At 37.2% G+C, this 15,403-nt stretch overlaps 1 protein-coding gene across 1 annotated transcript in view; it reads right to left on the reverse strand.

The window, feature by feature from the left end:
* Positions 1–693: 693 nt before the first annotated feature.
* The window catches only part of LOC126475388 (zinc transporter ZIP13 homolog), a 198,155-nt gene continuing 183,445 nt past the window's right edge, over positions 694–15,403 (reverse strand). Inside the window, exons 4-5 of the mRNA XM_050103214.1 lie at positions 12,789–13,065; positions 694–2,241 (exon numbers count right to left, since the gene is read on the reverse strand). Coding sequence (XP_049959171.1) covers positions 2,063–2,241; positions 12,789–13,065 — 456 coding nt within the window. The 3' untranslated portion in view covers positions 694–2,062. The remainder of the gene's footprint in view (positions 2,242–12,788; positions 13,066–15,403) is intronic.

Below are 15,403 nucleotides of genomic sequence, written 5' to 3' on the forward strand. Positions count from 1 at the left end.
TCAAACTACAGGGGTGGAATTACTCAGTATTAAATAATGCTTCTAATGATTTCTCTAGGGGTGACTAATTTTTTGTCCCATGAGCTTATGTACCTCATGTGTCTGAATTAGTCTCTCTGAATCTGTTTAGTAATAAGTAATTAATACTTGCAAAACAAGTTTTTTTAACTATATCTTCACTACCAAGGCCACTGTAGAAGAAACATTGAGTAGAATGCTGACTAGTAAATACACATGCATTTATTAATCATATTTGAATATCCTGTAAATAAGACATCCTACCAATGGTGTTAAGTCAACAGAAGAAATTTAAAATAATTAGAAGAGCATTTTCTTTGTTTTATGCCGCAAACAAGTTTTGTCTTTCTGGCATATTGTCAGTTACACAATATGATTTCTTTACAAATAAAGTATATTTGATTGCTAATAGTCCCTGACTAAGAAAAGATTTTTAATTATGGAATAAGCGATAACAAGACACCAAGCAAGGAAACACACAAAGATAAAATATAATTTCTGGAAGTTTAAGGACAGACAATTAATACTAAAACTGTAATGAAACAGTCACAATGTGTCCACCTTTAATTCACTTACTGTTAATAGTATATGGCATCATGCAAAATGGTGAAATTAAAGGAAGTAGCAAGGTTAATAAAAATAAATCAAAAGGGGTAGGTATAATGTAGACTCAAATATTTTCAATAAAATTTATATATTTTATATCTTACACAAAAATATTTTTTCATTTGTATTTACAATTAACCTGGTCAAAATGTACAAAACTCTAATGGGAGTTTATCTGTGATGTCACTCAGTTTCGAACACACTTGTGACTGGGTGCACATCGTCTACTAATTACAGCTTAACAACATTCTGACTAGTTGATATATCATTTTGTTAAAGCTATAAAGTTTCTGAGGACAGTGTGGAAAACACTGTGCCTTATAGTGAAATATTGTGTGTGTCAGAACATACAAAAATTACACTATCATAACGAACGTTAACTACTGAGGAAAAAGACATTTAAAAAGACTGAAAAATTAATGTTTTTACATAAATAATCTCTCATGTCCTCATTTAGCTAACACTACTATTATTATTATTCATAACACGGTTTTAGAATGGAAGGATAAAAGCATTCTGCTGCAAAATTAATTTGAAATGTAAAACTTATCTACAGTAACGGCAAAAACATATTTTGTAAACAGCAATCACTTCTATTTTAGGAATCTGTAAACATCCTCTATCATTGTCATTCTACAACAAAAACAAGTAAGTACATTAGCTTTCAAATTTTTCAACGAAAGAAGCTATGACGTAGGTCCACAAAATTTTGAAATCAGAATAAAGGGATTTTAAAAACTGGTAACTGCATCCAACAATGTGTGTATTAGTGCAACATGAATTTACAGTTACAATACCGTTCATTGATATCAACACTCTCCATCAAATGAGGTATGTTGTGCATTATATAGAACAATGGCATTGTGGTAGACGCTGTCATGATGATGCAGACCACTTTGTCCAAAAAACTGAACTATTATGTGACGGCAGTGAAAATGAAGATTTGTAAATAAATTTTAGTCCAAAAAGCAGCAAATACTTCAGTCATAATCAACTATAATTACAGCTTTCTGCACAACTGGAAACAACTAAGTAATGATAATGTTTCAAGGACTTTGTGTTACATTTAACACATTAATGAAAGGAACTTCAAATATTAAGAAGCACCACTTTGTGTAATATGACAATGTTCACATCAGCTAATAAAAAATAAACATCAGACAACGAACTGAAAAAAAATTAGAAGATATTACATCACTTTTTTCCAGTTCCCAAGTCACCTGATATAAAACTTACAGAAAAGGAATTTAACACATTATGGTATCAAATCCAATTAACTCTGTTACGTGAACTTATATTCCATACTTTCTTTTACTGATATGATGTAGCTGCACCAACAAGCTCTCTTTTTCCTTTTAGTGTCAAAAACCTGCGAAGTCACAATGACATACTTCAAAATAATATTATGTCTTCTGCATTGTGCTGCCAAATGCACTTTTTACTCTTCAACTACTAAGCCTAGAAGTGCCATAATTGCTATACCAAACAGAAGTGACATAAGCTGCATTAAGGAGTCCTTTGGATTCTCTTCTTTCAGTAAATCTGGTAATACTGTTACCAAGGCAATGTGAAGAAACCCTCCTGCAGTGAATGGATGAATCCAAGACGTTTTTGCCTCTGAAAAACAAATATTCACACATGAATAAGAAATAGAGAACTAGTTAGATGACAGGCAGTAATCCTGTGTTAAATATATGTTTTGGTGACAAAACACACACACACACACACACACACACACACACACACACACACACACACACACACCACAAATTATAATTTTAAAAAAAACTGTAGTAAGGCACCTTAAGGTGTGTGGCTGACTGTTTTTCAGGTTGTTGTTGTGGTCTTCAGTCCTGAGACTGGTTTGATGCAACTCTCCATGCTACTCTATCCTGTGCCAGCTTCTCATCTCCCAGTACTTACTGCAACCTACATCCTTCTGAATCTGCTTAGCGTATTCATCTCTTGGTTCCCTCTACGATTTTTACCCTCCACGCTGCCCTTCAATACTAAGCTGGTGATCCCTTGATGCCTCAGAACTTGTCCTACCAACCGATCCCTTCTTCTGGTCAAGTTGTGCCACAAACTCCTCTTCTCCCCAATCCTATTCAATACTTCCTCATTAGTTATGTGATCTACCCATCTAATCTTCAGCATTCTTCTGTAGTACCACATTTCGAAAGCTTCTATTCTCTTCTTGTCCAAACTATTTATCGTCCATGTTTCACTTCCATACATGGCTACACTCCATACAAATACTTTCAGAAATGACTTCCTGACACTTAAATCTATACTCGATGTTAACAAATTTCTCTTTTTCAGAAACGCTTTCCTTGCCATTGCCAGTCTACATTTTATATCCTCTCTACTTCGACCATCATCAGTTATTTTGCTCCCCAAATATCAAAACTCCTTTACTACTTTAAGTGTCTCATTTCCTAATCTAATTCCCTCAGCATAACCCGATTTAATTCGACTACATTCCATTATCCTCGTTTTGCTTTTGTTGATGTTCATCTTATATCCTCCTTTCAAGACGCTATCCATTCCATTCAACTGCTCTTCCAAGTCCTTTGCTGTCTCTGACAGAATTACAATGTCATCGGCAAACCTCAAAGTTTTTATTTCTTCTCCATGGATTTTAATACCTACTCCGAATTTTTCTTTTGTTTCCTTTACTGCTTGCTCAATATACAGATTGAATAGCATCGGGGAGAGGCTACAACCCTGTCTTACTCCCTTCTCAACAACTGTTTCCCTTTCATGTCCCTCGACTTTTATAACTGCCATCTGGTTTCTGTACAAATTGTAAATAGCCTTTCGCTCCCCGTATTTTACCCCTGCCACCTTTAAAATTTGAAAGACAGTATTCCAGTCAACATTGTAAAAAGCTTTCTCTAAGTCTACAAATGCTAGAAACGTAGGTTTGCCTTTCCTTAATCTTTCTTCTAAGATAAGTCGTAAGGTCAGTATTGCCTCACGTGTTCCAGTATTTCTACGGAATCCAAACTGATCTTCCCCAAGGTCGGCTTCTACTAGTTTTTCCCTTTGTCTGTAAAGAATTCGTGTTAGTATTTTGCAGCTGTGGCTTATTAAACTGATAGTTCGGTAATTTTCACATCTGTCAACACCTGCTTTCTTTGGGATTGGAATTATTATATTCTTCTTGAAGTCTGAGGGTATTTTTCCTGTTTCATACATCTTGCTCACCAGATGGTAGAGTTTTGTCAGGACTGGCTCTCGCAAGGCCGTCAGTAGTTCCAATGGAATGTTGTCTACTCCCGGGGCCTTGTTTCGACTCAGGTCTTTCAGTGCTCTGTCAAACTCTTCACGCAGTATCGTATCTCCCATTTCATCTTCATCTACATCCTCTTCCATTTCCATAATATTGTCCTCAAGTACATCGCCCTTGTATAGACCCTCTATATACTCCTTCCACCTTTCTGCTTTCCCTTCTTTGCTTAGAACTGGGTTTCCATCTGAGCTCTTGATGTTCATACAAGTGGTTCTCTTTTCTCCAAAGGTCTCTTTAATTTTCCTGTAGGCAGTATCTATCTTACCCCTAATGAGATAAGCCTCTACATCCTTACATTTGTCCTCTAGCCATCCCTGCTTAGCCATTTTGCACTTCCTGTCGACCTCATTTTTGAGACGTTTGTATTCCTTTTTGCTTGCTTCATTTACTGCATTTTTATATTTTCTCCTTTCATCAATTAAATTCAATATTTCTTCTGTTACCCAAGGATTTCTACTAGCCCTCGTCTTTTTACCTAGTTGATCCTCTGCTGCCTTCACTACTTCATCCCTCAAAGCTACCCATTCTTCTTCTACAGTATTTCTTTCCCCCATTCCTGTCAATTGTTCACTTATGCTCTCCCTGAAACTCTGTACAACCTATGGTTCTTTCAGTTTATCCAGGTCCCATCTCCTTAAGTTCCCACCTTTTTGCAGTTTCTTCAGTTTTAATCTACAGGTCATAACCAATAGATTGTGGTCAGAGTCCACATCTGCCCGTGGAAATGTCTTACACTTTAAAACCTGGTTCCTAAATCTCTGTCTTACCATTATATAATCTATCTGATACCTTTTAGTATCTCCAGGGTTCTTCCATGTATACAACCTTCTTTCATGATTCTTAAACCAAGTGTTAGCTATGATTCAGTTGTGCTCTGTGCAGAATTCTACCAGGCGGCTTCCTCTTTCATTTCTTAGCCCCAATCCATATTCACCTACTAAGTTTCCTTCTCTCCCTTTTCCTACTACCGAATTCCAGTCACCTATGACTATTAAATTTTCGTCACCTTTCACTACCTGAATAATTTCTTTTATTTCATCATACATTTCTTCAATTTCTTCGTCATCTGCAGAGCTAGTTGGCATATAAACTTGTACTACTGTAGTAGGTGTGGGCTTTGTATCTATCTTGGCCACAATAATGCGTTCACTATGCTGTTTGTAGTAGCTTACCCGCATTCCTATTTTCCTATTCATTATTAAACCTACTCCTGCATTACCCCTATTTGATTTTGTGTTTATAACCCTGTAGTCACCTGACCAGAAGTCTTGTTCCTCCTGCCACCGAACTTCACTAATTACCACTATATCTAACTTTAACCTATCCATTTCCCTTTTTAAATTTTCTAACCTACCTGCCCGATTAAGTGATCTGACATTCCATGCTCCGATCCGTAGAACGCCAGTTTTCTTTCTCCTGATAACGACATCCTCTTGAGTAGTCCCCGCCCGGAGATCCGAATGGGGGACTATTTCACCTCCGGAATATTTTACCCAAGAGGACGCCATCATCATTTAATCATACAGTCAACCTGCATGCCCTCGGGAAAAATTACAGCCGTAGTTTCCCCTTGCTTTCAGCCGTTCGCAGTACCAGCACAGCAAGGCCATTTTGGTTATTGTTACAAGGCCAGGTCATTCAATCATCCAGACTGTTGCCATTGCAACTACTGAAAAGGCTGGTGCCCCTCTTCAGGAACCACACGTTTGTCTGGCCTCTCAACAGATACCCCTCTGTTGTGGTTGCACCTACGGTATGGCTATCTGTATCGCTGAGGCACGTAAGCCTCCCCACCAACAGCAAGGTCCATGGTTCATGGGGGGAGGAACCAATATTAATCCTCCTCCCCTGGCTTTTCCCCTCTTCCATTCACAAACGGTGTGCAGGAATAACAACTGTTAATTGGTCTTATGAGTTCTTATTTTCCCGTCTTGGTCATTTCACAAGAAGTATTTTGGAGGAAATAATATGTTGCCTGACACTTCTTGGAACATAAACCTCATCATGATGCACACCACCTGTCTCTTAGTGTCTGTTACTGGAGTTTGTTGATTTTCTCTGTAACACCTTTAAACCCACTAAACAATGCCCTGATAAAACAAGTCACTCTTTGTTGGATTTTCTCTCTCTCTTCCATTAATCCAATTTTGTAAGTTTCAATACTGATGAGAAAAACTTAAGAACTGGTTGCACCAGTGTTTTGCAAGTCACTTCTTTCATGTATGAATTGCATTTCTTCAATATTCACCCAAAAAGTCTAGGCCTGCCACTTGCTTATCCTACAAATTGTTCAATTTTGTCATTTCACTTCAGGACACTCCAGACTGTTACCAGGTATTTTACAGCTGTTGCTGTTTCCAGTGACTTCTCACCGGGAGTTTAATCAAACAGTAATGGATCTCTTCATCACTTATATACAATAAATTACATTTCTTTACATTCAGATTCAACTGCCAGTCCCTCCACCAGCTGTCAATATTCTGCACATCTTCTTTCACTTCACTACAGTCACAGACAAAAAATATCTTTCAAATTACAATTAGTGCTATATCTGATGTATCTTTTCATTAGCATCCCTTAGATGCAACAATCATAAAAAAAAGGTTGTCCTACAATCGTATTATCAAACATGGTGACTATATGAGACATTTGAAACATATACTTACATTAGCAGTTTCTGTCTTCTGTATTCAAACAACCAATGAATTAATAGCAACAAAAACACTAATCACTGAACTTCACTACAGTTTCATTTCTTCGAGTCTGTAGGTATCCCTTATCTAACTGTGATGATAAACGCTTAACTCTTACTGAAAATTTACCACAAATAAGTAGATGGGGGACCTGGGACTAATTAAAGAGTCTGTCATTATACCTAAAATGCAAATGTCAAGCAGTGTGATATACAAACAGTGCTAGGTAAATAGTGAAGTACTTCGTAATGATGAACTGCAAAAACATATCCCACTCATTCATTTAGCATGTAGGTAACATTTCCTAGCAGGCTTTGAAATCTTTGAAATTTTTTTACTTCTAAAAACAGTGTAGAAGAAGAAATTTATGAACCAAGTTGACGAGAGAAATTCTGTCTAAAAGTAAACTAAAATTTCTTACTATTTTCCCATCAGTAACATTTTGATGGAGATAGCTTGATTTACTATATCAGCATAAAATCCTCTCCATAACTAGTGTTAATAAACTATATTTAGCTCCATACTACAAATATTACAATATGCATTCTCTTGTTCATAACATTTTCTGCTCATTTTTGATTATCCTTCCATAGAAAAGTTTTCAGACCCGTTCGTTTTTTCCTATGTTTTCTTAACTCCTAAAGAACTTACCATCACTTTTGAAAATGCAATTTCTCACGTATTTCTATCACCCAAAAGCCCAGGGACACCCGAGTATTGTCAGTGATCATAAACTTGACCAAGGCATAGGGAAAGGCTCCACCTAGAGAAAAGCTCCACGCAAGCAGTTACATGAAGAACAGAGCCTCTTCTATCAGGCAGCCTAATGTAGTGCTCTCATGATGTTTTCGAAACAAGAAGAACAGAGTTAGATAAAAACTGAATATGCCACAGGATGTACAGTGCAACAATATCATGATACTTTTAAGAGTCTGTGTGCTTACAGAGCAGTGACAAGGTGGGTAAAAACTACCAATTGTCAACACCACATGACAAATGTTTGTTGGCCAGTGAAGTAAAATTGTCTGTTCTTACTGTGTTAGTAAGAGCTGTCTTGAAAATCAGGATTAGTGTTTACTACTGTGCTTCACATTATGGAGGAACTCCTGGGCACACGAGAAACTGCGTTATAATGTGTTCCACACAGTTAGACAGGAATAGAGAATTAGCTATGACACACTGCTTGCTCATGCCACTTGAAATATTATGAATATGACAGAGGTTTTCTTTTGCTCTGTCATCGTGCTGGGTGAGTCATAGACCAAATTGTACAATCCCATAAAATTCCCATAAACCAAATGGCAGCATTTTGGATTACCATGACAATCGATAGTTTTACAGAATCCTACAAAATAATGTGAAAATTACAGCTATTCTCATGTGCATCTGTGACGGTGTTACCCCTCACACACCCCATTCATCAAAGGCAGACTATCATTGCTCCCCACAGATTATACACAATGCTGGTGTCTACTTTTAAGGGATAGTAAAACTATTTTGTACCAGTCGTATGTGTACACGGCCAAATATAAAACTGTAAGGAAAATGATATGAACAGAGTTCATCTCTGAAGAACTGCACGATTACCATAAAAGTGCCTTTTGCCAGACCACAGACTGAAGCAGGAGAAGTTGCTAGTTCCAGCTTATATGATGTTGAGCTCATGGGGGGAAAAACACATCATTTCAGCATACAAACCACCTAACATACCATTCCCGTTTATTAATCTCAGACCTTTGAATCCACCTGATACCAACATAATGATAACAGACTTCAACAACAACAATGAAGCAGAGGGATAGTCTGGAACTGATGAGAAGTGCAAAAGCATTTAAAAATGGTAGAGGAAAGTAAATTTGTATTGCTCCATGCTGGTGAATTCCACTTACTCTTAACAGTGCAACATGGAAAACGTTGCTATAACTCTGACTAAATTGTGGTTTCTGATAACTTGCCAACAAATTGCCAAACCAATAGGTGACTCTACCCTAACACACAAAACAGACTCATTATTTGCCATGATGTTGGCTCATTTAAGAATGTCAACTGGTCCATTCACAAGAAGATACAACATCTAGAAAGTAAATTGGGTTAAGTTTCCTATAGAGCTTGATACCTCTACAACAAATATCAAACAATTTCCACATAACTACAGACATCTTATGAAAGCTGTTCAACAATCAGCATGGCACGACACATTATTCAAACATGGCATTCTCGCCTAATCTCTTGAAAAATACCACTTTTAATCACATAAATTTTAGCCTATCAATTGCTACACTGTAGCAGAGCAGACAGATGGTTTCTTTCCAATACACTCAATTAAATTTAGATGCCATAAATGTGAACAGCATTAAGCAACAGAGTGATAGTTTACTGTTAATACAGTACACAAATTAACTTTTTATAATTTCCTTATCTTTCATTAATGTAGACCATGACTCGTTCCACATCCCTAAAGGTTCTCTTTCTTGATTGGATATCCCGAACAAGGCAAATGAATGAAGTTAGAAGGGAAACTGGGCATCACCTTAAATGGATCCATACTACCAAACAGAGACAACCTTCCTAGTTATCACCTTTGATAAGTCTGTACCTTCAAGAACCACAGACAAAATTAACAGAAGGCCGAGACAAAAAAGAACTTACTTGCTACACTAGTCAATAACTGATGTGGTGCAAGTACTGCAGTCATGTGGACTTCATATTCTTGTGTTGTGTTGTTAATTAACTGAGTAATAAAGCAGAAAAGCTTCTTGCCTATTTCTAAAATAGAAACTCATGAAGAACTAATACGGGAAAACGGAGTTGCTGCATACATTATGACAAAACGTAAGTTCAGAAAGACTGAAACAATTAAATTTTGTAGTGATCAGCACATAAAAGTGTGTGCTTGTGAATTAATACTGATACATAATTCATTTTTAATTGTAGCTGTATATAGAGCCCCACTGCGAAATTATGATTTTTTATGAGGCACATGAATTCCTTATTATGTTGTCAGACAGCAGCAAGCAGTTAATAGTCTCTGGTGTTTCAATGTAAATTTTCTAAGAGATTCTCATAAGGAAAATTATCTGGAAACATTTGCATCCTGCAATTTGATTTAGGTAACTGGCTTTCCAACACAGGTGGATAAAGACAGTAGGACCCTAATTTACAATGTTTTCTTTGATGAAGCAAGTACACCCAGTAACTGTATACCCAGACACAAATACTCTCTTTGAATATGAAGTGCAGTTAGTCAGGATAAATAAGGCACTGCCTTATGGTAAAGGTACTATTTAGCGAAAATTAGTTAGAATAACTAATGAGTCCAAGACAAACATTTTTCAGTATAGTTTACTAGAGATGAGCTCTGATGAGATTTATAATGAACCAAATGTTGACATAAAATTTAATCTCTTCCATGATTAATTCATCTCATTGTTTGAAAATAGCTTCCCCGTAAGCTAACAAAAAGGGCATTAAACAGCCATGTCAGAAAACTGCAGAGTGCTAGATGGATTAAAGTACCTTGTGGAAGGAAAAGGTAAACATCTCTCTTGGTAAGAACATGTAAAACTCCTGCGGCAATTGCACATGGCACAAACAACTCAAATTTGCTAAGCTGAGTTATTAAAAAAATAAGGAACATGCACACCATCTCAGAAATCGATATTTCTACAACAGACTTAAGGCCTTATGGGAAGTAGTAAAATGAGAGACAACACAAGAAGCTACAGCACAGAAACATTCTTTCTAAATGAAATGGAAGGGCTATTAATTATTAGTCTCAGGTAACAAATATGTTAAATCATAATTTCTAAACTGTAGTAAAAGACACAGGTATCAACAGATCAACAGAAAAAGCACAGCGGTGTGTTGAAAAACAACTCTCAAAATTCAATCATATAATATATCATGAACTTCTCCATGCGAAATTAAGAACATTATCTATTCTCTCAAAAATAAATACACATTCACTCATCACATTTTAGAATAACTAAATGACAAAAAAAGGGCCAGCTGGTATTTTCTGTAAGCTATCTATGGTACAGCCAACCAATTGATAATGTCATATCTAACCAAAGGAATGCTGATAGCTATACTTAATAACTCAACCAATGTAAGCAGGCGAGAGTCTTCTGAATGGGGAGGAATCACTTAAGGGATTCCTAAAGGTCAAATCAATTTCCACTATTGTTTCTTCTTTATGTAAAAACTTTTTGTCTAATATACAACAAGCAGACTTAGTTCTTTTTACTAATGACACTAGCAATGCGATCAGTTCAAATACATACACAGGAACAGAAGAAATGATAAACAACTCTCTTAAAAAGTATTACTGGGTGGTTTTCTGCAAATGTTCCCACTGCCAATTTCAAAAATACACAATATATTTAGTACTGCACATTCAGAGGTACCACACCAACGATAACTGTAACGTGGCACCAAAAAATATGAGGGCATACTGGAAATGCCTTTGAATTTTGTATGTGAAAACTCTTAAAACTTCTTAAAAATAAAACAGACTTTATTAACATTCTAAATCTTTTTCTTGAAGCCTAGACATGTATTTATCAACATAATAACCCTGGCAACAAACACATTTCTCCCAATGAAAGACCAGTTTATCGATACCGTTACAGTAGAATATTTGACACTGTTGATGCATTCACAGCCTCAACTCTGCTTGCACCATATCATCACTATCAAAGTGAAGTCCTCGAAGGTGTTCTTTAAGTTGTGGAAACAGATGAAAATCAGATGGGGCCAAGCTGGGACTGCATGGAAGATGATCGATGGTGAACCCCAGGAGTCAGAATATGATCGATGGTGAGCCCCAGGAGTCAGAATATGATCAATGGTGAGACCCAGGAGTCAGAATATGATCAATGGTGAGCCCCAGGAGTCAGAATATGATCAATGGTGAGCCCCAGGAGTCAGAATATGATCAATGGTGAGCCCCAGGAGTCAGAATATGATCAATGGTGAGCCCCAGGAGTCAGAATATGATCAATGGTGAGCCCCAGGAGTCAGAATATGATCAATGGTGAGCCCCAGGAGTCAGAATATGATCAATGGTGAGCCCCAGGAGTCAGAATATGATCAATGGTGAGCCCCAGGAGTCAGATTGCTGTAATGTCATAGCACTTACGTGTGGTCTGGCATTGTCATGCTGATAGAGAGCCGATTCAAGTGTGGATTAACTCTTGAAATTCATGCTTTCAGCTTCCTCATACATGATGCAGTTAATAAAGGCTTGATTATAGCCAGCAGTTACATGTGAATGTACACTACAATAGTTATGTAACTAAGAAGAGGCTTGCAGAGGAAAAAATAGTGAAGAGAACCAAGCTTCTGACATAACACCACAACAACGATATCATAACTCCAGATATGAAAAAAATATATGACGAACACCCATGAGCTTACACTATCACAAAAAAAGACCAATATAAACAAATTTTTGTGGAGATGAGTGACTGGATGAAACCTGCCAAAGACATCACTCCAGGATATTATAACTGCTGTTCCTTAATAAATTGAGGACTGGCATGGGCAGATCAAAATATAATTCAGTTACATGGCGTATACTATGATGTGGAGCCATTGTGAGAATGGGGAAAACTTAATCAATATCAGGTGTTTCAAAATGACATCCAAATGCAGTGAAGTACATTATCAAGGTGGACCTACTTCTACTGACTGAAAGAGAGTCTTAAAGTTAGTGAGTGTGCAGCTTAATGTTCTGTTAAATTAAGTTTTTAAGCATACTAGTGAAGCTAACAACCAGACCTGAGAACTGTTATGTCACAGTTACTTTATCTAGCTACTTAGACTTTAGTTTTGATTTTCATTTTGTTGATAACAGTAAACAATAGCTATGAAATTAATACAGCAACAGAATGAATTTAAAAAATAGAAATATTTTATATTCCCACTAGAAGTACCTTCTGCAGATGTTTGACAAATTTTTATGACATATGACCTAGACACTGCAAGCACATTTTCTGTTGTCGCACTATGTTGTATGCAACAGATGCTTGAGAAACAGAGGTAAAATGTGTTTTCTTTTGTAACAGTTAAGACTTTCACCAAACGACCTACCCAACTCACAAGAAATACCTTGCTGTCAGTAATCAAAATACATAAAACAGGTTTATCAATATAATATACAAAAGTGTGCATACCAACTGTGTTTGATGCTCCACTGAGTAATATTGCTGTCATTGACCCAACAACACCAGCACCAGCTGTGTACACCTGGGCTTTTGCAGCATCCCATCGTGAGAAACCCGAACGCAGCAAGATTGCAAAGTCACCCACTTCATGAGGGATTTCATGGAGCAATATTGCAAATGTTGTAAGTGCACCATGAGGTAAGGACACCATGAAACTACCACCAACTGCTAAGCCATGAGTGAAGTTGTCGAATGCATTAGCCAGCAGATTCAGGTAGCCACTCACCTATTCAAAAGAAAAACAAACAATTTAGACCTATAGAGAGAATAAATTACTATTCATTAATTGGTGGCACAGCAATAAACATGAGCAAAAAAAGCCAGCTTTCACTAACAGGCTACTTCATCCAGCAAGTAAGTGGAAAGAATGTGAGGAAACACAGCTATTCAGAAATAGGAAAGAAATTATAGTTGGAGCACAAGTTATTTTGTTCATATTTCTTAATTTACTATCACTTAGTAAATATTTGGTTTTAAATTTATTTTAGATTTTTTTTTTCATTTTTTTTCATTGTAGATGTCATTACAGATCCAGGTTTTCTTTTCACTTGTCATGCAAAATTATCATCAAATTCACAGGAACAATAGTAACTTAAATAATGATATAAATATATGTAACTCTGAAAAACACTTCAGTAACTGAGCAAAAATGAAACTTACTACAGTATGTAATATAAGACGAAGCCGCAACAGGCCTTTTGACTACAGTGTTAAGTGAAGTGAAGACTCTGTAGTTAAACATAACTTTTATTTGCTACTACAAACTTCTACATTATATACATACTCCCTCCTTCTCTTTCCTATAATAACATATTTTGAAGATTAAGGAGAAAAATGTATGGCAATAAAGACAAAACAAGTAAAAACTTTAGTGACTTTCAGTGACATATTGGAATTTTGAATAGTTTTATGAATTTTTTATCCCACTTACAGACAGACACTCATTCTCTAGGGCACACAACTTTCCACTTACACTTTACTTTTGTTTGACTTTTCCCTAGCACATGAATCAATTTCTTCCTCCATCACTCTTGATCAAGAGGAGGAGAAAAAAGGAACAACTGTACATTCAACACATGGAGTCTTAAGTGAAGCGAACATGGCCTCTGTAAAATTTTAAAAAACTTTTCCCAGTAAAATCCATTTTGATGCTCTTAAGAAATGTATCGTGGCAGCACCAAGATGAGCATATTGAACTTGGCCAGTAGCAATTCGGAGATCTTGATTTCACAAAGGTTTTATGACATGTCTACAAATAAGGTAGTCCAACCTTTTTTGAAGTTTTTGGACAACCTAACATTAAAAATACTGGGCTTCTGGCTGTACTCTATTCATTACGTGTGAATGGAATCAATGACCACTTTTCTTTCCCAAATTCTTTGTAAACAGGCTTGATTCGAAAACATCTATGTGACCTTGGTTGTAGACACATTTTGCTTCTGTAAAGGTGGCACTATCCATTCCAATTTCTTTTTAATATTGTGCTGTGATCTGGTGATTTGTATTTACTCTGCTCAGAGAGTACATCATTTCCAACTATGTGTCTGGAACATTCACAGGAACTCTTGGCAGAACCCTTCATTTTACCTTAAAACTTAATTCACTTAATTTCTTTCCCCAACAGTACATTTTAAGTTCTTATTCTTGTAAGCAGTAAAAGGTACTGATACCTTAAGTGAATAAATTAGCAGTGTATCTAAACTAATGCTCATAAATAAAGGATAATGCTGATACATGATGAAACAACGCTCTGGTTGGTGGTTTGCAGGTTTAAATCACCTTGGGGTATGACCATGGGGTGCATTTGACCTGCGGTCATCGCATGGAGGCGCTGGCAGCAGTCCACATACGCAGAGGTGTGTTGGTCAGAGTACGGTGCAGCGACTAAGTGTGCAGAAGTTTTCAGATGTGCTAATGGTGACTGTGTGTTGAAAATGGCTCAAAGAACACACATTGATGACATTATGAGGGATAGAATACTAGGACGACTGGAGACTGGTCAAACACAGCAGGTCACAGCGCGGGCCTTCCGTGTGCCACAAAGAGTGTTCTCAAGATTGTGGCAATGATTCCAGCAGACAGAAAACATCTCCAAGTGCTACAGTACGGGACGTCCACAGTGTACAACACCACAAGAAGACCAATATCTCACTATCAGTGCCCACAGACGGCCATGCAGTACTGCAGGTAGCCTTGCTCGGGACCTTACCACAGCCACTGGAACAGTTGTCTCCAGACACACAGTCACAGACAACTGAACAGACATGGTTTATTTGCCTGGTGCAAGGTGCAAGGTGCATTCCACTGACCCCTGGTCACACGAGAGCCTGTAAAGCCTGGTGTCAAGAACACAGTACATGGTCATTGGAACAGTGGTCCCAGGTTATGTTCACAGACGAGTCCAGATATAGTCTGAACAGTGATTCTCGCTGGGTTTTCAGCTGGCGTGAACCAGGAACCAGGTACTGACCCCTTAATGTCCTTCAAAGGAACCTGTATGGAGGTTGTGGTTTGATGGTGTGGGGTGGGATTATGATTGGTGCATGTAAATCCCTGCATGTCTT

This window comes from Schistocerca serialis, chromosome 4 (assembly GCF_023864345.2).
Source record: "Schistocerca serialis cubense isolate TAMUIC-IGC-003099 chromosome 4, iqSchSeri2.2, whole genome shotgun sequence".
In the NCBI taxonomy this organism is placed as follows: Eukaryota; Metazoa; Arthropoda; class Insecta; order Orthoptera; family Acrididae; genus Schistocerca; species Schistocerca serialis.